The following is a 24584-nucleotide window of genomic DNA, read 5'->3' as shown; positions in this document are numbered from 1 at the left end:
GAGGGGCAGAAAGAGAGGGAGAATCTCAAACAGGCTCCTTGCTATCAGTGTAGAGCCTGACGTGGGGCTTGAACTCAAAACTGAGATCATGACCTGAGCTGAAAGCATGATTTGAATGTTCAACTGACTGAGCCACCCAGGGGCTCCTCTCACAATCTTAAGGTCTTTCTCAGATGGATGTGGCCAGAAAGAGGTATGTGAGGTTAATGTCTCTTCTTGAACTCAGATTTGGCTGCAGCTCGGAGAGGGTAAGAGCATTCAAATTAGTTTTCAAGCTTCTTCTGAACACTCAAGATAGACTTTCCCCTCTCGTCTCTGACTCCTGTCTGTCAGAGGAAGGCTCTCTTTCTCCTGGGTCCTCCGTGCAGGACAATGGCGTAAGAAGGTGGCTGGAGGGGATGGTGAGAGGTTTATCTTCCTTTGACTTAACTGGATGTCTCGGGGTAAGATAGTTATGGCAATGCTACATATCAAGCCATTTGGTCAGATTCCATTCATCTGTTCAAAACTGTTTTTGAATCTCTGTACACTTGAAATGAAAATAACCCATAGTTATTTCCTGGTATGTAGGGGTGGGGGGTGGGGGGTGAGGTAGGACCACATGACATTTCTGCAGCGGTAAACAGTTGCAAGATTTACATTTGTCTTGTGGTTCCCTGTATCCTCCTCTCAACCAAGTTTAGGTAGTCACAAATACACCTCTAAAATAAGTCTGCCTTACAATTTCCCTCTCTGTGGTGGTCATCTCAGCAAACAGACTTTAAATTCCTTTCCTCAAAGCCGTACGTTTGGGGCCATGAATAGTTCTTTCCTCCTAGTGAACAGCAAGAGGAGCTGGTGAGGAGGCACGAAAAGTTGGTGCTGTCACTCAACCACACGATGGAAGAAAAAGCTGCTGTCACTGTTTACATCAATGAGACTTACACCAAAATAAACTCGGAGAAACAAGAGTTAGAATTCCAAAACCAACGTCTCAAAGAAATACAGGAACAAATGGAAAAAGAAAAAGCGAAATATTTGGCAAGAAAACAAAAATTGAATCAAGAGGTAAGTGACGCCATTTCCTTTTTTAAAAAAAATACAGACTTGTACAGAATCGCAGGCAGGAAAGGGGAAATCATTTACGTGTTCTCAAGGCTAGTAAGCGTTCTGTGTGGTATCTGCTGTGAACACTGGGATGGGACTAGAGCAGAGACCCAAGCACAATGGAGCCCCTTGGGGAAGACACTGATGTGTCATAGCATCTCAGCTCATGGGAAAGATTATGAGGGACAGGATTTGTAACACTGGGGTGGCCCCTTGCTCATATAGGGACTTGTCCCCTATAGGGACAAGGAGTTTGTCTCCATGGCATCTCGTTGCCTCTGACCGTTCTGAGGCCATGTCTCTATGGACAGGACTGGGGAGGGAGTTCAGCCCTGACGGAGGCTTCAGCTCCTACTGAATGAATCTGAGCACAGCAGCCTGCAGAGGGGCGAGGCAGAACCCAGGGCTCCAGCAGAAAAGAGTATTTTGAAGGGCACCTGGGTGGTGGCTCTGACAGTTAAGCACAGACTTCAGCTTAGGTCATGATCTCATGGTTCACGAGTTTGAGCCCCGTGTCAGGCTCTGGGCTGACGGTTCAGAGCCTTGCCTGCTTTGGATTCTGTATTTCCCTCTCTCTGCCTCTCCTGCTCACGCCGTCTTTCTCTTAAACAATAAATATTAAAAAAAATTTTTTTAAGAGAATTTTGAGATTAGCAGTATTGGGAGGGTGGAGTGAGAATAACTATTGCATTTTGTTGTCTGCTAGACTGTGTTAATTAAAATTCACCATCAGAATGGCTTGTGATCGTTCCTCTCTGTTCTGCTCCAGTTACCCCCAGGAGCGGCAGGCCTATCTCTATAGGAAGTGTTCTAGTAGTCTTCCCGATCCCCCAGGTGTGGCCGCCTAGCTCCTGATGAGAATTGCTGTTGAGTTCCTGCCTCTTCCCTGTGCATCATGGGAACGGGCATAACTTAATGCAGAAAATTGGCCAAGGCTCACAGCCCTGCTGGAAGGAAAGTTGGAAGATTTGTTAAATTGCCTTTCTTGAGTCTTAGTTAAAATTTAGTGAAATACATTCTGGCAGTGGCCAACATATGGTTCTTACAGTGACGATTCTCTGATAAGACTTGGACTATTGGGGCGCCGGGGTGGCTCAGTCGGTTAAGCGTCCGACTTCCGCTCGGGTCATGATCTCGCGGTTTGGGAGTTCGAGCCTCGTGTGGGGCTCTGTGCTGACAGCTCAGAGCCTGGAGCCTGCTTCGGATTCCGTGTCTTCCTCTCTCTGCCCCTCTCCTGCTTGTGCTCTTTCTCTCTCTGTCTCCAAAAAAAATAAAACAATTAAAAAAAAAAAAAAAAAAAAAAAGGCTTGGACTATTCATGAATTCCAATCGGGTCTTAGCTTCTTTATCCTTCAAAACACCTGTATCTGCAGAAATAGTTTTACACTAACACCATGGATTTTCTCAACTCTAGACAGGTTAGCCCTTGTCATCTTTGGAATGGGCGCTTTTTGGAGTAGCTGGCAAGGAGTCTTTCTGGCAGTCTATAGCTGCTAAACAGAATTTGTAAAAGCTGAGTTCTCTGGATCTTTTTGGGCTCCATGGGGCAGGGATTGTGGCTTTAATTCACTGCTGTATCCAAGCACCACACGCATGATAGGCACTCTATAACATGTATTGAATGAATGAGTTTCTAACTTCCTTTTCAGCCTTAAGGGGAAGTGTTTCCACCTTCCTGGTCTTTTTTTTTTTTTTTTTTTAATGTTTATTCATTTTTGAGAGGGAGACAGAGACACAGACCGACAGACACAGTGGGGGAGGGGCAGAGAGAGACTCCGAAGCAGGCTCCAGGCTCTGAGCCTTCAGCACAGAGCCCAACTCAGGGATCAAACTCACTAACCGTGAGATCATGACCTGAGCTGAAGTCAGATGCTCAACTGACTGAGCTACCCAGGTGCCTCCCTTCCTGTTCTTTAATATAAATGCTAAAACACAAGAAAGGAAACCCAGGGGGGCTTTGGTTAGGGAATTTGCAAGCATGACACATTGTTCTTCCATATGTGACTAGTCTTTCTCAGAGATCCACACACTTTTTCTGAAAAGGGCCAGATAGGAAATATTTAGGGCTTTGTGGGCCCTCTCTGTCACAACTACTCAACTCTGCTATTTTAGCATGAAAGGAATGGTACTTAAATGACTGAGAGCAGTTTTACAACAACACGTTGCTAGATTTGGGGCCCACTACTAGAAGTTTGCCTACCTTTGGTCTATCTCCCTGGAAAAGGGCACCAGTTAAGATACTTTCAGATGCAGGGACACCTGCGTGGCTCCATTGGTTAAGCATTGACTCTTGATTTCAGCTCAGGTCATTATCTCCAAGTTTGTGAGTTCGAGCCTCACATCTGGCTCTGTGCTGACAGCATGGAGCCCGCTTCAGATTTTCTCTCTCCCTCTCTTTTTCCGCCTGCCCCTCTTCTGCTCTCTCTCTCAAAATAATTAAATAGACATTAAAAAAAGATGCTTTCAGATGCAAATAGCAGAAGCCCTAACTCAAATCTGTCTTAAATAGAACATTTATTATCTCACACAGTAGGAATTCCCAAGGTAGAGGGCAGCCTCCAAGACTAGTTAATTTAGTGGCTCATCCCTCCTCTCCTCCATCCCTCATCTTAAGGCTGGCTGTGTTCGTGGTCATAAGATGGCCACCAATAACAACTGGGTTGTATGCTTCCTTATTCAAGTAGAAACAGGAAAATCTTCTCCAACCAAAGACCATAAGTCTTCTTGCTGTGTCTGATCTGGCCAGGTCATGACAGCACCCACCCCTCAAACAATAATGGATCCTAAGGGAGCGCCGTGTGCCAGTGGGATAGACCAAGTGGGGTGGATATTATGGAGTCAACCACCATTGTTCACTAAAAGCACATGATAAGCTATGGTAACAACCTGTTAACTTCCTTTACTTCCTACAAGAAAGGAAAAACTATTAAAGCTGTCAGAGTCTACAAATTGTAAGCTCTCCCCTTACACAAAACAAAATATTTTTTGCCAGTACTGTTTCTGAGATTGCAAGACCTTGGGAGAAGGCCTAGGCCAAAGAATAAACACAGAATTCCAATTTTCAACAAAATGTATTAATCACAAGGTTCCATTCATATGCACCTGTGCCCTGGTACTGAGATAATTGACAATGGTCATGTTTATTCACAAGACACTTTGGGTGCAATGGCTGATAGGTTTGACAGAAAGCCACCCAAACATACATTGTCATAACTCTTTAATACAGAGTTGAATATGCCTTCTCAGGCCTCATGACTCAGTTAGTTACCTTGTTCTTGATAATTCATTTTGCCAAAAAAATGCATTGATATATATATTTTTTAATTTTATTTTTTATTTTTTAAAATTTACATTCAAATTAGCATATAGTGCAACGACTTCAGGAGTAGATTCCTTAGTGCCCTTTACCCATTTAGCCCACGCCCCCCCCCCGTACAACCTCTCCAGTAACCCTCAGTTTGTTCTCCATATTTATGTTATGTCTCCATATTTATGTTCTCCATATCTGTTTTGTCCCCCTCCCTGTTTTTATATTATTTCTGTTTCCCTTATGTTTATCTGTTTAGTCCCTTAAAGTCCTCATATGAGTGAAGTCATATGGTTTTTGTCTTTCTCTGACTAATTTCATTTAGCATAACACCCTCCAGTTCCATCCATGTAGTTGCAAATGGCAAGATTTCATTCTTTTTGATTGCCGAGTAATACTCCATTGTGTGTGTGTATGTGTATATACATACACATCTTCTTTATCCATTCATCCATCGATGGACATTTGGGCTCTTTCCATACTTTGGCTACTGTTGATAGTGTTGCTGTAAACATGGGGGTGCATGTGTCCCTTTGAAACAGCACACCTGTAATCCCTTGGATACATGCCTAGTAGTGCAATTTCTGGGTCATAGGCTAGTTCTATTTTCAGTTTCTTGAGGAACCTCCATACTGTTGGCCAGAGTGGCTGCACCAGCTTGCTTTCCCAGCATTGATATATTTGATTTTGATAAGAAGATGACTTACCTCATTGGGTCTGACAAGTAATCAGAATATGTTTCATCTTCGTAAAATGGTAAGATGTTGTCCAAGACTGCATGCTGCCCAGTCTCCAGTGATTTTGTTGACTCTATTTTTAGTCCGCTTTCTTTCCCATTAAAAAAAAAAAGTGAATTCAGGTATCCAGGCAGTTCTTCATTTTCTTTCTTTGACTTTCCTGATCTTATTAGCTCACTATAAATCTGGTGACCATTGCTTAGGTGTTTTACTAGCAAATTGCTACAATGGCTGTTGCTTTTATAATTTGCTATTAATGATCATTGTCTTATTACTCTTATAAATTTACTGTTTCGACATTTATGATTACAGTTACTTATACTTCAGTATTCTTCCTGTGATGTTGCAAAACAAGCAAACCCTGGGTTGGTTTCTTTCTTTTTTTTTTTTTGTTTGGTGTGTGTGTGTGTGTGTGTGTGTGTGCACGCGCGCGTGCATTTTGTTGTTGTTGATAGACTGACTATGGTATACTTAGATTGAGTATGAATTAGGTTGACAAAATAAAAAGATTGTCTAAACTTTGTTGTTCTCATAAGCTTTTTGACTGGCTTATTCTGTATATCACTACAGATTGAGGAATATAAAAAACTCTGTGAATTGAAGAGAAAGGATACTTATCAAAAGAAGAAAGAATTGGATACATTAAAACTTAAAGTGTCAAAAATGAGAGAAACAGTTAGTACCAGGACAGTGGTAAGAAAGAATAAACTATGTCTCTCCAGGCCTGTCCAGGGCACCTTGATATATATATACACTGTCTTAAATATAACCAGCAGCAGGTGCTTTTTTAAAGGAGCTGATTTTAATCTATCTGCATGCCATTCTGAGAGAATGTTTTCGGCGTGCTAAGGTTTTCTGACACTTTATTTAAAATGGTATAGTGCGATTGTGTTTTTTCTTTGGGAATATGGTCAGAAGAAGGAAGCTTGAATTACCTTAGGTACAAACTGCATTCGATGGACCAGAATACTGTAAAAATGGGTTTTTAAAATGCACACAGAACTGACCAGGTGCATACAGAACCATATATAACATCTCCATGAGATTGTTTTATTTTACATAACAAAATGAATAGCCATGGGCAAATTCCTTAATTCTGAATGTGTGATAATAAAACAGCTTAGGCTTTTGATTTATATTGGCTACAGGAGCATTAGTGTGGAAAGGGGACTATTCGTATGAAGTAGAAAATACTTCAGAGCTCTGTGCTTCTATTTTTTAAAATTGATAACATTGATTGAAAACCAGCCCTCATAAATGTTTTGTGAGGATTATCCTTATTTTAAAGATAAGAAAACTGAAGCTTATTCAGATGGTTCTAATGGAAGAGGGTAATGATAATACCCCTTCTGTGTTAATTAAAACAGAAATGCCTGCTAATCTTCTATTGCAATTAGTTGAATTAATGAGTCTTTGGTGTATTTCTTCTATCTGTATTGAGAATTACATGTAAAACTATATGGGGCAACAGTCATCACTTTTCTTACCAGAAACATCACACTTCTCATCAGAATACTCAGCTACTTCCCTTACACTTTTTATAGAGTGGTTCTGATCATTCTGATCATCCTAGTTACAGTGTGTCTATTATGATATCCAATTACAGAATATTAGTAGAATCAAAATTTCTCCCCAGTATGTGTTTTTAAGATCATTGGGGTGCCTGGGCAGCTCAGTCAGTTAAGCCTCCAAATCTTGATTTTGGCATAGGTCACGATCCCAGGGTCGTGGGATTGGGTCCAGGTCATTAGGCTGCGTGCTGGGCGTGGAGGCTTCTTAGGAGTCTCTCTTCCCCCTTCTGCCTCCCCCCCCCCCCACTCTTGCATGCAGGTGCAATAAATAAATCAGTAGATAGATAAATAATCATTATCTGTTTTTCAAATATCTGTATAGTAAGCAAGCATGAGTGAGGCTAGATTCAAAGGAGAACAGAAGGGTTATATCAGATAGACTTTATCTGCAGGCCCAAGCTCCTGCCTTTGTTTGCATCTCATAGGTCATGAGTCAGGTACTCCATCAACTCAATTGGGAAGACACAGTATATATTCCTTCACCTGTGCTCCAAAGATCTCTAAGACCAAATTATGCAAGGCTAGAAGATGGCAAGGATAAACACACCTCCAGCGTCATCGCCACCTCCCATAAGCCAACATGCCCACCCTAACTCCACTTTACTGCAGGAGAATAGTGTTTAAAGCACAAACTTGAGTGTCACAGAGACCTGGGGCTCACATTTTTAACTCTATCAACCTGAAATTTCCTCACCTATAAAACGGGGTGATAATACTGCCTACTTCAAAGGGCTAGAAGCTCAAGTGAGGTCATGCCCATAAGACTTTTAGCTGAGTGCTTTGTATTTGGTAAAGGTGGTTATTGGGGTTGTTACTCTCACCATCCACGATTAGAAAACAGGGTTTGGCTGTGGACTGAGACAACAGGAAATTCCAGGTTAATCTTCCAGGGGTGTCTTCATTTTAGATGACTCTGCAGCCCGGTCAAGCTGAGGTGATGTTGCCAGAAAAGAATAATGGTGTGTGATTCTTGAGGTGGCCTACATGCCCAGGGCAGGGGGGACTGAAGGCGAGAGGTGACCGATGAAGGGCCTAAATGAATGGGCCTTCAGCACACAGCCACTAATCCTCATGATCGGTCACAGTCCTTTAGACATTGTGCTCATGTTCGACTTCAGACCCTTGTTAACTCTGAAACTAGTTATTGCCCAGAAGTTGAGTCATATGGGTGCTTCAGAGAAAGAAAGAGTTGAGGGGAGCTTTCGTGCACCTGTCTAGTAGGAATGAGAGCACCTGTGTTCCCCACCGATGTTTCTCTGACTCCACATTGATGTGCAGGGTTAGATGCCATTAATCTGCCTGTGGTGACTCCATGCCAGGGAGCAGTGGAATTTGATGAACTTTCTCTCCCTTCCATTTCTCCCTCACAGCTGAAGTGCAGACCCAAGGCTCTAATTTGTTTGCCTCCCCCTTTCTTTATTCCAAAACTGCATTGTTAACACATGTGCCACTTGGAGTTTTCTCTATTCATACTTCATTCTTTTAAATGATGTTAATATTTTACCACAGCACCCAGCTGTTACATTTCCAAAATACTGATTAATATTAAGAAAACTTCTCTTAACCTGAGCATATTTGTCAGTTAAGGTAATTTGTTTTTACTTTTTTTTTTTTTTAAATAATACTCATTCTAATGTCCTGGAATATTTTGAAAATGATTGTGAAAGTACAGATTTGTTTAGACTTATTTTAAAAGGTAGCCAAAATGAATTCATGTCTTAAAAGTTGTTTTTATAGTTTTCATATTCTTGTTGCTATATTTGGTTGCTCTCTCTCCAAAATTGTAGGGGTTTTTTTTCTGATGATTTCAGAATTATTTCCGTCCAAGTTTGTTCTATGAATAAATAATTTTAATGATTGCTTTTTATCTTAGCTAAAGGTACCCCCAATGTAAAAGTTGAATAAGTGATACATGAATATTTAGTGAATTGAACACTTCCATGAATCATTTGGTGACAATTGAATACCATAATTTTATTGAATTATCAATAGGTTCTTAGTGATCACAATTTAGAGATAGCACAACTACAAGAATCAATAAGGCATTGGGAACAAGAGATTGAAGAAATGAAGAAATCCTGTAAGATCCTGGAGGATAAAATGTAAGTTCAATGCTTTATTTTTACTAAAACGTTTCTAGATGTTATATATTTTTTTAATATTAGATTGAGAACTATATTCTCTTAATTTACTAAAATTTGCAATTGTCAGCTTTATAAAACCACCTCTTCGTTTGGAAATTAACCAGTCTTCCACATGATCAAGAGAAAAAATTGAGGAGGATACAATCCTGTATGAATTGTCCCCACTTTAGTTCCTGATTCCCTACAAACAAATATGCCCCCAGGGGAAGGCATTAGTGGAACCTCCTGTAGGTTCACCTACCCTTGCTATGATAATTGTGGTTCTTAGTCAAGGGGGACTTACAGAACTTATTGAAAAAAATACAAGGATATTTCAGGGCAAAACCCATGGGACTAGAACCATAAACTTAAGGAAATCTGTCCATCCCAAGGAACAGTCTCTGCTTCCTTTTGGGAACCATGTTTCATTCTCTATCTACATACTATGTTCTCTCCTTGGGGAGCCCATGGCTAAACATGGCCATTCCAAACCCTCAAAGGTTACCTGTCACAGGTCCATCTATCTTTAGAGATTGGCCCACAGACTTCTCCCAGGAGAATTCCCAGATTTTTCCCATCAGAAGGTGTTTGGCTCAGCTCTGACCAGAAAGAGTGGGGTCTTGTAGTACAACTATGGCTTCCAGGCCTTCCCCTAGATTCTGTTGGCAGTTTATTTATTTATTTTATTTTTTTTATTTTTTTTTATTTTTTTTTTTCAACGTTTATTTATTTTTGGGACAGAGAGAGACAGAGCATGAACAGGGGAGGGGCAGAGAGAGAGAGAGAGAGACACAGAATCGGAAACAGGCTCCAGGCTCTGAGCCATCAGCCCAGAGCCCGACGCGGGGCTCGAACTCACGGACCGCGAGATCGTGACCTGGCTGAAGTCGGACGCTTAACCGACTGCGCCACCCAGGCGCCCCCTGTTGGCAGTTTAAAAGACAAATTTTGGACTTAGTAGGTTCCCCAAAAGGCAAATAACTTCCCATGTGTAATCTCATTATAATATAGCTTATTTCTATGTAGGATTAAATGTTTTGTGATTTATATGTTTTCTAAAACAGCGGTTGCCAACAGTACAGTGCTATTCTACCATCATCAGGCCATAAAATAGGCAATAATCTTTGCACTCAGTACCAGATTTAAAAATATAAAATCTTGGGGTGCCTGGCTGGTTCAGTCAGTGGAGCCTGTGACTCTTGATCTTGGGGTTGTGAGTTTGAGTCCATGTTGGGCAAAGAGTTTACTTAAAAATAAATAATTTTTAAAAAAGAAGTATAAAAGCTCGAGTCTATAACTAAAACTCAGAATAAAAAAATCTTTTTCTTTGAAAGTGATTCAATAGTTTTAGTTCATGCATATTTTGAAGAAAAACTAGGCAAATAATCATAGAGGAAGATACAGATCAGGTCTTCAGTTATTTCTAGGAGTTATGATTTAAAAACTTGCTATACTGATGAAGTTTTATTGATAAGTAGTCTTCATGTTAGCTAATTTGTTTTAAATATACATTCAAGAATGAAATGGGGATTCATTGATCTTCTACTTTTAATGGCTCATCATTTTTTTTTTTTTTATCCCAGCTTTTCAAGAGTTTTCATTCATATGGGATCTCTGTGAGGAAAAGTGCATTTGGTTAATTTGGTGATTGAAGATTTCAGTTACCCCCTTTGTTACTAATAAAACTATACCTTTTTTCTTTACTACCAAGCAAATTAAAAGAAAATTCTTACGTTCTTTCTGTTTTCTCCTTTAGTTCATTTACTCAATTTATGGAAGTGAGAAAAGGCACCTAAATCTTGGTTGGTAGATTTGAAGAGTCAAACAGTGTTGTTTTATTTTTTATTTATTTTTTATTTATTTATTTATTTATTTTAACATTTATTTATTTTTGAGACAGAGAGAGAGAGAGAGCATGAACAGGGGAGGGTCAGAGAAAGAGGGAGACATAGAATCTGAAACAGGCTCCAGGCTCTGAGCTGTCAGCACAGAGCCCGACGCGGGGCACGAACCCACAGACCGTGAGATCATGACCTGAGCTGAAGTTGGACGCTTAACTAACTGAGCCACCCAGGCGCCCCAAACAGTGTTGTTTTATAATAGTCCATAAGAGTCTTTAAGAATAAATGATACAATAAACTAAAATAATTTGCACAAACTCATCTTCCTATTAATCAATAAACTTTATTTTCCCCCCATAAAGTCTTTAATTTCCAAGCCTGTTACATGTTTTGAGGTCCAAATATTGAGGAAAAACAAATCACTCAAACATGAGTTAAAATTCTGTGTGTGGACAGTTGAGAGAACATAAATGCTCCACAAGTCCACAGGAAGCATTGATAGTTTAAACCTTATTCATTATTATTATTGATGTCCAGCATGATGTGTTTGCATAATAAAGGCAAATCCTGTGTCTGCATTTCTAACCGAGTATGGTCTTTCTTCACCATTCAGCTAGTTTTCAGCACACAGGAAGTTGGAAACTAAATGTTGTGTATAAATGGTATCCAATTTGTGACCCTGAGTATACACTTACCATTGCAGTGAAGGCTGTGAAAATTATAGATGCTTTTTTAGAAGGGTTGAAATGACTTCAAGATTTTGCTGATTACCAATGACCTGTACCGCCAAACGTTAATGATTTAGCCTATTCCTTAAAGTTCTTGAATTCTTAATGGAATTTGACACATTTCCACCTTCTTGAAATACTTTCTTCCCTTGGCCTCCCAAACATCATATTTTCTTATGTCACTCACTAAACTGACCCTTTTTAGGGCCCTTTATTTGTTCCAGTTCTTCTCTCTGGCTCTAAATTTTGGAGTTCTCAGCCCTTCTCTTCATACTCTCCATACATGATTTGATCCAGTCTTAGGGTGTTATATACCTTCTGTACCCCAATGACTCCCAAATTAAATATCCAGCACAGAGTTCTAAATGCATATTTGACCTCTCCAGCATATTTGACCTCTCCGTTTGAAGGATATCTGTTAGATATCTCAAATATAACACGTCCTAAACGGAACTCTTAATTTCCCACCTCCTTGAAACAGCTCTTCCGTCAGTCTTCCATATCACCATTTACCTAGTTACTCTAGCCAAAAACCTAGGAATCATGCATCAATCCTGTTTTCCTCACTACCTAACCCTAACCCAACCTCCAGCCAAATCCAAAGGCAGATCCAACTATTCCTCATTACTTCCACCACTTCAACTGTAGTCTGAACCACCGTTTTCTCTTCTTGACCACTGCTGTAGCCTTCTCCATAGTCTGTCTTCCTGTATTGCTGTCTTTCTCCACTAAGTAGCCACAGTCATCTTTATAAGATGTAAATCAGTTCATGTCTCTCCTCTGCTTAAATTCTCCCTTGGTTCCCTTCACAATGATATCTGAACTTCTCCTTTGTCCTTGAGACCCTACGTGATCTAGTCTCTGCCTCTCCAACTTTCTCATAATTGTCTCTTCACCAAATACCCAAAACTTGTTCTTGCCTCAAGATATTATCACTGACTGTTCCTTCTACATGAAAAGCTCTTTCTTCAGATCTTCACCTATCTGGCTCCTTTTCATCATTCAGGTCTTTCACAGATCATCTCAAGAAGCCTTCCATTACCACCTATCTACAATAATACCCTCACTCTCAGGAATTCTCTGTCCTTCACCCTACTTTGTGCTCTTTAAAGCACTTAACACTATCTGAAATAATAATAATAATTGTTATTGTTATTTTGATAACTTGCTTATATTCTACTTCACTAGAGTGTAATTTCCATGAGGGCAGGGACTTCACCTGTGCTGTATCTCTAGTACCTATAATACCTGCAGAGGACAAGTGTTTAATAATTACTTGTTAATAAATAAAGGAAGTATTAATACATCAAACAAGTAAAAAAATTTTTGCTTAGTTTTGTGAATAAACCCATAAATATGTTGTATAGGAAGATGGGGACTGGAAGTTTCTGGAGTCATAAATAAATGTGGCTTTACTGGAAAACATGCCCTAATATGAATCTGTTTGGCTTCCTTTGATCATAGGCATTTTTTTATGAATAACAAGGAAAAACTGGAAGATTCATCTAGTGTTGAAAAAGATGAAATTTTGCAGAAGATAAAGCAGGTAGGAAGATGGAAATTACGCCTTTTAGATTATTATTCGTTTTTATTTTTAGTTAATATTTTAAATATATTTGAGAAATGTGAAATTTTCCAAAAGTAGATTTTTCATGATATAATAATGATAATATAATAATATATATTATACTATATATTATGTATTATATATATATATATAATATAATATAATAATCATGATCATTTGCAGTAATTGATTTAAAGATTTTATTCCCTCCCCAAATATTTTAAATATATGAAAGAGCAAATGTTGTCTATGTGAAAGTGAATCTTTGTTTGGTAACTTTTCGTGTGGTTATGGTTATAATACATTAGAAATATCCAGATCAATGGGTATTTTTCATCCGAATTATTTAGAAAAAAATGGGACCCTCTTGCTGTTGTGTGGTACCTGTAAAGTCTAGCAACCCATATTGTGCTTAGTAAGCAGTGAAATATTTGAGTCAGATTAGCATCCAGGAGAATTCTCTAGACATTTTAAATTTTGGTTAAAAGAAATATCATAAGTACTTAACTACGGGTATAAACCAAAATTTATCCACAAGGTATTCAGTAAAGCATTCCTTATAATAATTGAAAAATTAGGGGGAAGATACAATTAAAGTCCAACAAAAAGGCCTTGGTTAAGTAATAGCTCATAATATATTATTGCGTGACAAATAGAATATAAAACAGTACACTGTGGATCTCTTCCATAAGAATGATTTGAACCGGTTACATTCTTTCCATTTGGTTATGAGCTAATGGCATTAGGGACGGCTTCCCTCCAGGTTAGACCTACTCTGATTCTTTAGTTGTGAAGATTCTGAAAGACAGAAACTAGACAAGGTTGGTAGGTTGGCTGGGTGGTCAGTTGGTTGGTTTTTAAATTTTTTTTTTCAACGTTTATTTATTTTTGGGACAGAGAGAGACAGAGCATGAACGGGGGAGGGGCAGAGAGAGAGGGAGACACAGAATCGGAAACAGGCTCCAGGCTCTGAGCCATCAGCCCAGAGCCTGACGCGGGGCTCGAACTCAGGGACTGCGAGATCGTGACCTGGCTGAAGTCAGACGCTTAACCGACTGCGCCACCCAGGCACCCCTGTTGGTTTTTAAAGTTGTCTTTCATTCTCTGGGCAAAGGATTTCTTTTTCCTTTCCGTTTATTTCCTGAAGCTGTCAGGCAGGCTTCAGATGATAGCTCCGTAGTTTGCAGGCCCCCAACTGTCTGGAAAATCCAGGACCCCTACACTGCATGGCTTACTTGCTCAAAGGGCAAATGCAAAGGGGTTTCGCTTTAATCCATAGCCGTCAGCCAAATTCCATGAGTTCAACTCAGTGACTGCTTCAAAGGGATCAGGGCTCTGACCCATTTACTATTTCCACTGGACTCTCGGTGGCAGCCAATCTTAATTCTCATGAGGTGTAGGAGACAAGTTCAGTGATGAAATTCTATTGTAACTTTATTTTAATTTTTTTTATTATAAGATATTACACACAGAACAGTACACACGCTATAAATGTACAATCCTTATGTACATACATATCTTTTGATGGGTATAATTTATTAGTTGCGATGAAGTACAGTTTATCAATCTTTTCCTTTTTGGTTTTTATGTCCTTTGTCATGAAGATACTATTTCATGATCTTCTAGAAGATTTATTGTTTGCCCTTCCACATTTAGGACTACAAGCCATCTGGAATCTGTGTGTGTGTGTGTGTGTGTGTGTGTGTGTGTGTGTGTGTGTGTGTGCGTGCATGCTGTGAGATGGTGGTCAAGGTTCATATTTTTCCATAAGATTATCTAGCACCATTTAATGAAAAGAACATCTTTTCCTGCACTATACTGTAATGGTAAGTTTGTCATAAATCAACGGCAGATCATAAATACATTGTAAATATGTGTGTAGATCTGTGGACTCCCTATTGTGTTCCTTTGGACTTGTCTCCCCTCACATTAAAACCAGACTTTCTTAATTAGCAGCTTTTAACATAAGCCTTTATAGTTAGCAGTATAAATCCTTCCACTTTGCTCTTCAAGATTGCTTTCACTGTTCTTGGCCCTTTGAATTTCTGTCAGTCTGTCAAGTCCTGCCAAAAAAACCTGTTTGCATTTGGACTGGGGTTGCATTATATCTATAGATCAGTTTGGGGAGAATGTCACATTCTTACAATATCAAGGCTTCCAATCCATGAAAGTGGTGTACCTCATTTATTTTAGGTCTTCTTTGTTCCCTTTGACTTATTCACTTTCACTATCATATGTCCACATTTTCTTTTTATTTCTCCTGCTTTGGGATTTATTGGGCTGCTTAGATCTGTAAATTGCTGTATTTTGCAAGTTCTGCAAAATTCTTAGCCGTTATCTGCTTGCATATTTCATTCCCTTTCCTCTTGGTCTGAGACTCCAATTGTATATATATGTATGCACGTGTGTGTATACAATTATTTGTGCTAATAAACACATCCTCTATGTTTTTTTACCCTCTCTTTCGTGTTTTCTATCTTTTGTCTCCCCCTGCTGTATTCTGGGCAGGATGGTCTTATTTCAGCTGTTAATTTTGGTTATTGAATTTTTTAAATTGGTAATTTTCAAATCTGCATTGTCTATTTCAATTCCTTGCCGTAATTTTCAAGTATGTCTAACATTTCTTTGATTATAGTAAACACAATATTTGTATAGTTCAGTATCTAATTCCACTCACTACCTGATGTTTTTATAGGTTTGTTTCCGTAGTCTTTTGCTTCTGCCAATTTTTTTTCATGCTGTCTTATTTCCTTCTGTTCCTAGTAGAAAACTGTATACCAGACATTGTATTTGGGGGCGGGGGGGAAGTTTGTAAAAACAATTTGAAGCTTAGGATGATCATATCTTTTCCAGGAACAGACTTTAATTCACTTCCGTCAGAAGGCTGGGATATTACCAGTCCCAAACCACTTTAATGCACCCTTAGGTTCACTGGTGATCAAAATTAGGCTGGGCCATGGCTTATTAGCTTCCAATTTACCCTTCTCCAGAGCATGAAGCTTTTTGAGACCACAGGTTAAAGTGGTAGAAGATTTATCAAACTCAATACCTGGATGAACTCTGTTGATTTCTGTCCCTCTTGTCAGGTAAGAGAACTAAAATTCCATTTCCAAGTGGTTTCTTCCATATCAATCAATGTCCTTAGGGTAAAAGGAGTTTTCAGTGCTAGATTTACTACTCTGGATTTTTTTTTTTTTTTTGAGAGTGAGAGAGAGAGAGCAGGGGAGGGGAAGAGGAACAAGGAGAGAGAACCCTAAGAAAGCTCTACACCCATCACAGAACCCAATAATGCAGGACTTGATCCCATGACTGTGGGATCATGACCCGAGCCAAAATAAAGATTCAGATGCTTAACCAACTAAGCCACCCCAGTGCCCTCTATTATGGATTCTTGATTTCTTGTAGAATTAGTCATTATCTTGTTAGTTCTTCAACACTTCTAAGATATTTTTTCATCCAGCTATTCTAGTAATGCTCAGCCAAAAGGTTATTGTGAACTGCTCAGCCCATCACTCCTACTGAACATAACTTTCTTACCTCTTTTGAAGCAATAGAGACATTTTAAACACAAACTTCTCGAATAGCAAGTTCACTAATAAACATTAGTTTTGTCCTTGAATAGAAATATTTAACAAGAAGCAGACCTAGTATCTCATCAAAGAGGTTTTGAGCAAGAGCTTCTATTGGTGTTAACATTTTCTTTTCCCTAGTGTAATTTATCTTCTGGGAAAAGGACTTACGGATCCTGTTGAATGATCTCAGTTTATTAATCTCAATGCTTATATCAATATGAATGATTTACTCTGTGGTGTTTGCATCAGTGTCTACTACCTTTCTATACTTTTGTCATAATTTATAGGAGAGGCCCCAAAATGTATAACTGCATATTTGATACAGAATTAAATCACTCAACATTTATGGCATAGTTATTGTATGCTAAGTAACATACCCAGTGCTCTAGAGTTGCCACATGACTGACTCCCATCAAAGGAAATGTGTCCTCTAATTGCTTTTTTTTTCCCTAGATGGCTGAGAAACTACACAAAAATCATTTAGAGAGCAAAGATCTACAGGAGAAATTGCATACTCTTACCAGACAATATAAGATTGTCTTAAGCGAGGAGGAGAAAGTTTTTATACAGAAACAGAACACTTATAATGAGTATGTTTCTATCCATGATCTGTACATGAATCAACATGTTATGGTTATGGGGTTTCCTTGGCATCAAAATGGTGACTCTCTAAAGAATGAAATATGGCCCTTTGTAGCAACATGGATGGAACTGGAGAGTGTGATGCTAAGTGAAATAAGCCATACAGAGAAAGACAGATACCATATGGTTCACTCTTACGTGGATCCTGAGAAACTTAACAGAAACCCATGGCGGAGGGGAAGGAAAAAAAAAAGAGGTTACAGTGGGAGAGAGCCAAAGCATAAGAGACTCTTAAAAACTGAGAACAAACAGAGGGTTGATGGGGGGTGGGAGGGAGGAGAGGGTAGGTGATGGGCATTGAAGAGGGCATCTTTTGGGATGAGCACTGGGTGTTGTATGGAAACCAATTTGACAATAAATTTCATATATTAAAAAAAACATTGTAAAAAATTTACAGTAAAAAAAAATGGTGACTCTCTACTTAAGTTCATCCTAGTTTTAAAATCTACTGACAACGATGAAATATTTACCTAAAAATAAACACACTCCTCATCTGCCTGTATATGCACTGAGTAATGCTTTCCTTATATGGGTTAGATCAAATCCATAAACACCATGGGCATTATATTTACTTCTACGTCAGATTCTTGAAAAGAGAATCCTGCTTTTACTCCATGAGACTGTTTAGAGAAACTGTGAGATCTACCTTCATCAGAAACTGGCTCTGCCATCTCTTCCCTATCTCTGTGAAGGGTTTGGTCATTGACACAATCCCCTAACCCAGAGACTGGGAAATTATTCAAGGAAATTCCTATCTTTTACTACCCGTTGGACTCCATTCAAGTACCAAGGCTTGTCAATTCCACTTCCCGGATATTTCTCAAATATATCCCATTCTTCTCTCCAACTCCATTCTTGTCACCTCTTTCAGCTTCTTTGCACTGGCTTGTCCCTCCAAAGTTCTCCCCACTTTCTGCTTTACCACCCTTAAGTTGTTCACCTTCCTTCCACCGGAATGATCCTTCTGAAACAGCTCTCTGATGCCATTCCTTTTCATCAGTCACTGCATTGTCATAAGTAGTCTATAAATCTCTTGTTTCCACTGAACTATGAACAGATCAGGGTATTTACTCAGTGCTATATCCCCAGGACCTTGTACATTGCTTAGCAGATAGTGGGCATTCACCAATATTTTCTTAAATACAGAATAACATCTTGCAAGCATGAATTCTATAAGTAATGATCCATTACTACAGACAAAGTTAGATCACACAGAAGTGTAATTACAGTATCCAGGCACACTTAGGTGAAACTGAGTTTATGGTCATTGCAGCATGTGAGCTGCAGAGAGTAGTTACAATCATTGTATCTCATTCAACTGAAAAACCTACCAAGAGTCTGCTTTCAGTAGCTTTTTTCAGCAAAAAAAATTTCCCCAGATCAGTACTGAGTTAATCAGTACTCATCTACAGGTAAAGTTTCCTTCAAGGTCACGCTGCTAGAAAGAGGTAAAGCCAGTATTTAAAGTTGGTCTAACTGACCCCTTCACCTTTCATAAAATAACATGGTAGAATTGATAATGTGCTGATGACAAATCATTGTAACACTAAAACATTTACTATTGTTACTCGTTTTTGTCTTCAGCTTGGGCTGCCATGACTAAGCACCATAGACTGGGTGGTTTAAACAACGGAAATTTATTTCTCACAGTTCCAGAGGATGGAGATCCAATATCAGGGTGCCAGCATGGTTGGGTTCTGGTGAGAGCCCTTTTTCCTGGCTTGCACAAGGCTGCCTTCTTGCTGTGTTTTTACATGGTAGAAAGAGGGAGAAAACAAACTTCCTGGTGTCTCTTCTTACAAGGAGCCTCTTCGTCATGACCTCATCTAATCAGGTGACCTCGTCACTTCACAAAAGCCTCACCTTCCAATACGATCACATTGGGTGTTAGGGCTTCAACACACAAATTTTAGGGACTGAACACAGTTCAGTCCATAGAAGTTTTGAAGAAGACGAGATGCTTACATAAAGCACTTTCTGTTACAGGAATGCCCCTATCAATGTCTGGAAAAAACTGAAATTGAACAAAACTGTGTACTTCCTATTATTCTCTCTACAAATTGGAGACAAAATATTAACCACTTTTTACAAAGTGCCTCATGAGTCCCACGCACTGGATTGAGCACTTTATAGCTCATTTAATCCTTATAGCTGTTGAGATAGGTATTATGATCCCTGTTTTATGGATGGAGATACTGAGGCTCATCTCCAGGTGAAGTTTCCTTCCGGGTCACACTGCTAGAAAGAGGCAAAGCCAGTATTTAAAGTTGGTCTAACTGACCCCTTCACCTTTCACAAAAGAACATGGTAGAATTGATAAATATATTAAAAGAGACACCCCTGCTCAGAGGGACAGAGTGCTAGGGACAGGACTGTTCTTGTGATTTTATGGTGACTACAGCAGTTCATGCTCTCTCCATGGCTTAGGAGTTTTCATGAGTTTAGATTTCACCACCACTAGCAAAAAGACTTTGTTTCTATTTTCCTAATTTGTTCAGTAAATAGTTGATGAACCAAACTTGGCAGCCTACATTCTACATTCTTATTTGTGACTGCAATGTCCCCTCATGCTGAAGAGTTAAAAAAAAATGATTTCACCTTTCAACATATGCTAACTCTGGTTTTTTTTCATGGTAGGAATCAGAGACAAATGGCATTTATTAGTCAGAAAGAAAACTTCCTATCGCAAAGAAAAGTAGACATCAAAAATATGGAGGAAGGACTTGTCACTCTCCAGGAACTTCATCAGTATGTTTGTTGCCCTTGAAACATTTAATCATTCTTTTCTGCATTTGTTTTAATATATGGTAACCATAGATCTATCAGTTTCTGATATCCTATAGAAAAGGAAGTTTATAATTCACTGTCTCTGTTTTACAGTATAGAAGGGTCATTATCATTGAATCTACCATTGAAAGGGTAGACAGGTCCTGAGTTCTGGACAAGCTGCTGGACATGAGAAATGGACCCATCAGGAGTCTAGGAACAAGAATGTGCCTGAACATTATCACAACACTGACCCCCTATGGTGTTGATTTCTGCCATTCTAAATCACTTTAATTTTTATTTTTAGTTTTTCTGATTAAAATAAGTAATACCTGATGTGATTTTAAAATTCAAATGTAGAAATGTGTGGCTTTGGGGCGCCTGGGTGGCTCAGTCGGTTAGGCATCCGACTTCAGCTCAGGTCATGATCTCGCGGTCTGTGAGTTCGAGCCCCGCGTCGGGCTCTGGGCTGATGGCTCAGAACCTGGAGCCTGCTTCCGATTCTGTGTCTCCCTCTCTCTCTGCCCCTCCCCTGTTCATGCTCTGTCTCTCTCTGTCTCAAAAATAAGTAAACGTTAAAAAAAATTTTTTAAAAAAGTGTGGCTTAGAAGCATAAAAGTGACCCTAATCTCTGTCTCCCCACAGAGATCTCACTGTTAACAGTTTGCTCTGCATGCTTTCTATAATAGGAGTGTGTACGTACACCCAAAAATAGGATTGTACTTTTCTAGAACTGTAATTTATCCACTTAAAATTGTACCTTACAATTGTAACTTACACAATATTATATTTCAGCTACACAAGTTAAATTGTAACTTACACAATATTATATTTCACACAATTTCACAATATTGTATTTCAACTATATCTCCATAAAAAGCTGGAAAAATATATCTGGGAAAATGATAAAACAAGTGTGATAAAAGGTAACATTTGGAGAAATTGGTGAAAGGTATGTGGGAATTCTTTGTATTAATTTTTACACTTATCTGTTGATTTTAAAACTATTTCAGAAGGAGGCAATATTCATATATATGGGACCTCATTCTTCAGTCTTTCTTTAGCTGCTTAATATTCCTTTCACTGAATATGCTATGTTTTATTTAACCAGCACCCTACTGATACTTTGGCTTTTGTGTTTACTATAAGCATTTTTCAAATTAACCTCCTTTAGCATATATCCACGTATACAACTATTTCTTTATAATAACGTCCTAAAAGTTGAATTACAAGATTATAGGGGGTTGCATATTTTTTATTTTTATAATTTGAATATATTTTATGACTTGAGTGTAGGGCAGTGGAGAAACTAACTTACGGAACTAAGACAAGTGGAGATGAAATTTGACTCCTGCCAACAGAAATCTAGAACACAGCAGGATATGCAGGTTGCTTGTCCTTACACTGTTGAACAACATATTTAAACATCTGTTTCTCATGTTGGTTTCAGAAAGGAAACTATGAACCCTTCCCTGTGAAACAGTGGGAAAATAGAATTGGGTTGAGTTAGGGGTTTTGTTTGCCACATGAATAACGCAGATTCTATAATCAAGTATTGTGCCATCATGGTTCCCATCACCAGGAAGCTCAGAGCCAGATTTGTGACCCAATACTGGTTTTCATTTAGTACTTTTAATGTTGTTGTTATTTCACTCTAGTTCAACTACTTTGTGGATTAAACTAAATACATAAATAAATAAAATCAATGAGATTGGGCACATTGCGAAGAATCTTAGAGTTCCAGGGAAGGGCGAAGTGGAAAAGAAAAAGGAAAAAAGGAAAAAAATAGTTACAAACAGAGAGGGAGGGAGGCAAACCCACAAGAGACTCTTAAATACAGAGAACAAACTAAGGGTGGATGGGGGCATGGGGGAGAGGGAAAATGGGTGATGGGCATTGAGGAGGGCACTTGTTGGGATGAGCACTGGGTGTTGTATGTAAGTAAGCCAGTTTGACAATAAATCAAATTCATAAAAAAAAAAAAAGAAAACCCACACTGTGATTTTAGATGGAGGAAAAAAAAAAAAACACGAACACATTTGTGTTGCTAGTTTAACAGCATTATGTGTTCTGTTTTAGCTATGAATATTTCTATTTTTCTTTTAATTTTTTTCATGTTTTTATTTTTGAGAGACGGAGACAACACGAGTCGGGGAGGGGCAGAGAGAGAGGGAGACACAGAATCTGAAGCAGGCTCCAGGCTCTAAGCTATCAGCACAGAGCCTGATACAGGGTTCGAACTCACAAACCGTGAGATCATGACCTGAGCCGAAGTCGGACACTTAACCAACTGAGTCACCCAGACACCCCTGAATATTTCTATTTTTCAAAAGATACAAAGTCATATTTCACTTTCATTTCTGCATATGAAGCACTTCATAGAGAAAGAGGGAATAAAAATAATAAAGGCTTCTAATACCTATGCTAGACTCTTCATATTTCCACCCATCCTAGATTCACAAGAAACCCTTCCGTCCTTAATTACTACTTACCCCTAGTACAAAACTCTTTATTGGCTTTCTGAATTATACATTGCATCAAACCAGGACTCAGTCAGGAATTCAAAGTTCCTCACCAATTTGTTGACCTTCACCCCTCCTATGTCACTGTGTTGCTTCCCTTCGTGTCCTCTGTCTGTGGCAAGTCTATGTTGGTCATAACTCTTGTACCTTTTTCACGTCTTTGCGAATGATGACGTCCTTCCCATGGTGAAATTACACCTTCATTCCGGCAATCTGTGTTCTTCCCTCTGTCAAACATTAACCTCCTATGTCCTTTCCTCAGCTGCCTCCCCAGAATCTATTCTTCCTTTCCCTTAGGTTTACCACAATTCTGCAAAATCAGTTTGCACTTGCACAAAACCATAATTGTCCTTCTATGAGTCTACCACTACCTTTCGTTGTTACACGAGGTTTGGTTTATCTCCCAATTAGATGGTAGTCTTATTGTACATAAGAATTATACATAAAGTCTTTTGTGTAGTCTACTAGCTTCCACAAATGCAAAACCCAGTGTATGTCTTCCTGTTTTTAGAGCAACAAAGGAAGTATATCGGAGACAAATAAAAATCCTGAATGACAACCGGGAAAGAGAAAGTCAGAGACGGTAAAAAAAAAAAAAAAAAAAAAAAAAAAAAATTTTCTTTTCATTTGTGTTATGAGTAAGTCTATGTTATCTTAATGCGCAGTGCCTCAAAGTAGGGAGGAAATCAGAGTGCTTGTTGCTTGCTAGAGTCCAAGGAAATTATTCTCCTAAATTAAATTGTGTGAGTTCTCTCAGTTCGTTAGTTTGATTTGGGGGCTTGAACAGAACCAAAGTTTTCCATTTCAATCAAGTGAGCTCCCCGAAGAAGGAAATTGTCAGGATTGGTGTAGTGCCTCTTGCTCACCAGGCTTCTCTATATGGACCAGTAGGGGAGGTTATGTGCAGTGACAGAGAAGTGTGGCTAAACATACGGGCTCTGAAGACAGGCCACTTTGGTTGCTGTGTTGCTGACTAGCTCTGTGACTGAGGCTACGTTACTTAATAATCTCTCTTTGCTCCCATCCCTAGTAAGTGGCCAATGATAGTAGCACCCGTCCTGCAAAGTCACCGTGAATGGCCAGTGAGACGATCTATATATTCAGAGGACCACCTGGCACCTAGGAAGTACTTGCAAAAACTTAGGTGTATTATATTGTTGTTGTCCTGGTTATTAATCTCGTTCGTAAGACTCCACATGCACATCTTTCCCATTCTCCAGTGCAGTTTTTTAAAATTGTGGTGGAGAGAAAAATTTGAGAACCTAGAAGGTTGAAATGAGGTAGTTTTAACTGCTATTTCTGCCTGGGTCACTTCTGCCCGCCCTTGAACCTTCCCCATTGCCATCCTTTACCCAAAGGAGGTGAGCGGCCAAGTGTGGTTTGTCCGCGGTCCTAGTGGACATACCAACACAGGCTGTTGCAGTGAAGCAAGCTTGTGAAGCCGACGGCACTGAAGCAGTTACCGCTTTGTCTAATTTTTTCAGCTAATGTGCGTGGTCTGCATTGCCAGTAGCTCAAACGGTCTTATATGATCATAGTAGGATTTGTTTTGCTTGGAATTCCTTCATCTTTTCAGTAAACTGTTAGGCCAGTTTCACGAGAATTCTTTCTGCTCTCATTTCCAGCGTCATAACTCAGTGGAAAATTGCTTGTTCACGAAAAAAGCATGCATGTTTGAAAAAGAAGCTGGAGTCTGAAGTACAAGAAATTTTAGGTGAAGTACAGACTGCTGAATCTAGATGCATCAAACTATTGCAAGAGGTAAAGGAACTCAAGGAACTTGAATATTATTGTTCCATGTTAGTATGGACCCAGTATTATTATTGCATATCAGTAATTCTCCTTCAATATTTAATTAAACCTTACCTTATGAAGAGATATTTTCCTTTCTGGTGACTTATGCTTAGAGTGAATTATTTAACTTTCTTGAGAAATTCCTATTTGCTGTGTGTGAACTGTAGGAATTTAGCAAACAAAGTCGCACTTGTCTCTAGAATATGCTTTTGAAATCTGTAACCAGAGGGGCGCCTGGGTGGCGCAGTCGGTTAAGCGTCCGACTTCAGCCAGGTCACGATCTCTCGGTCCGTGAGTTCGAGCCCCGCGTCGGGCTCTGGGCTGATGG

The 24584-nt window shown here is 39.2% G+C and overlaps 1 protein-coding gene across 3 annotated transcripts in view; it reads left to right on the top strand.

Annotated features, from left to right (window-relative positions):
• The window catches only part of CCDC175 (coiled-coil domain containing 175), a 78569-nt gene that overhangs the window by 12306 nt on the left and 41679 nt on the right, over positions 1–24584 (top strand). For 2 of the 3 annotated variants that reach the window (XR_005790928.1, XM_040477284.1), the window contains exons 5-12: positions 819–1047; positions 5701–5823; positions 8694–8803; positions 12858–12939; positions 16986–17122; positions 19812–19922; positions 22974–23045; positions 24088–24223. Coding sequence is in view for 2 of the 3 variants with exons in the window: in XM_040477284.1 (XP_040333218.1) it covers positions 819–1047; positions 5701–5823; positions 8694–8803; positions 12858–12939; positions 16986–17122; positions 19812–19922; positions 22974–23045; positions 24088–24223 (1000 nt within the window). In the remaining variant the exon portion in view is untranslated. The remainder of the gene's footprint in view (positions 1–818; positions 1048–5700; positions 5824–8693; positions 8804–12857; positions 12940–16985; positions 17123–19811; positions 19923–22973; positions 23046–24087; positions 24224–24584) is intronic. The other variant, XM_040477285.1, reaches the window with a different exon arrangement.

This window comes from Herpailurus yagouaroundi, unplaced genomic scaffold, assembly GCF_014898765.1.
Source record: "Herpailurus yagouaroundi ecotype Mexico unplaced genomic scaffold, PumYag 141, whole genome shotgun sequence".
In the NCBI taxonomy this organism is placed as follows: Eukaryota; Metazoa; Chordata; class Mammalia; order Carnivora; family Felidae; genus Herpailurus; species Herpailurus yagouaroundi.
This window is presented reverse-complemented; position numbering and strand designations above follow the sequence as displayed.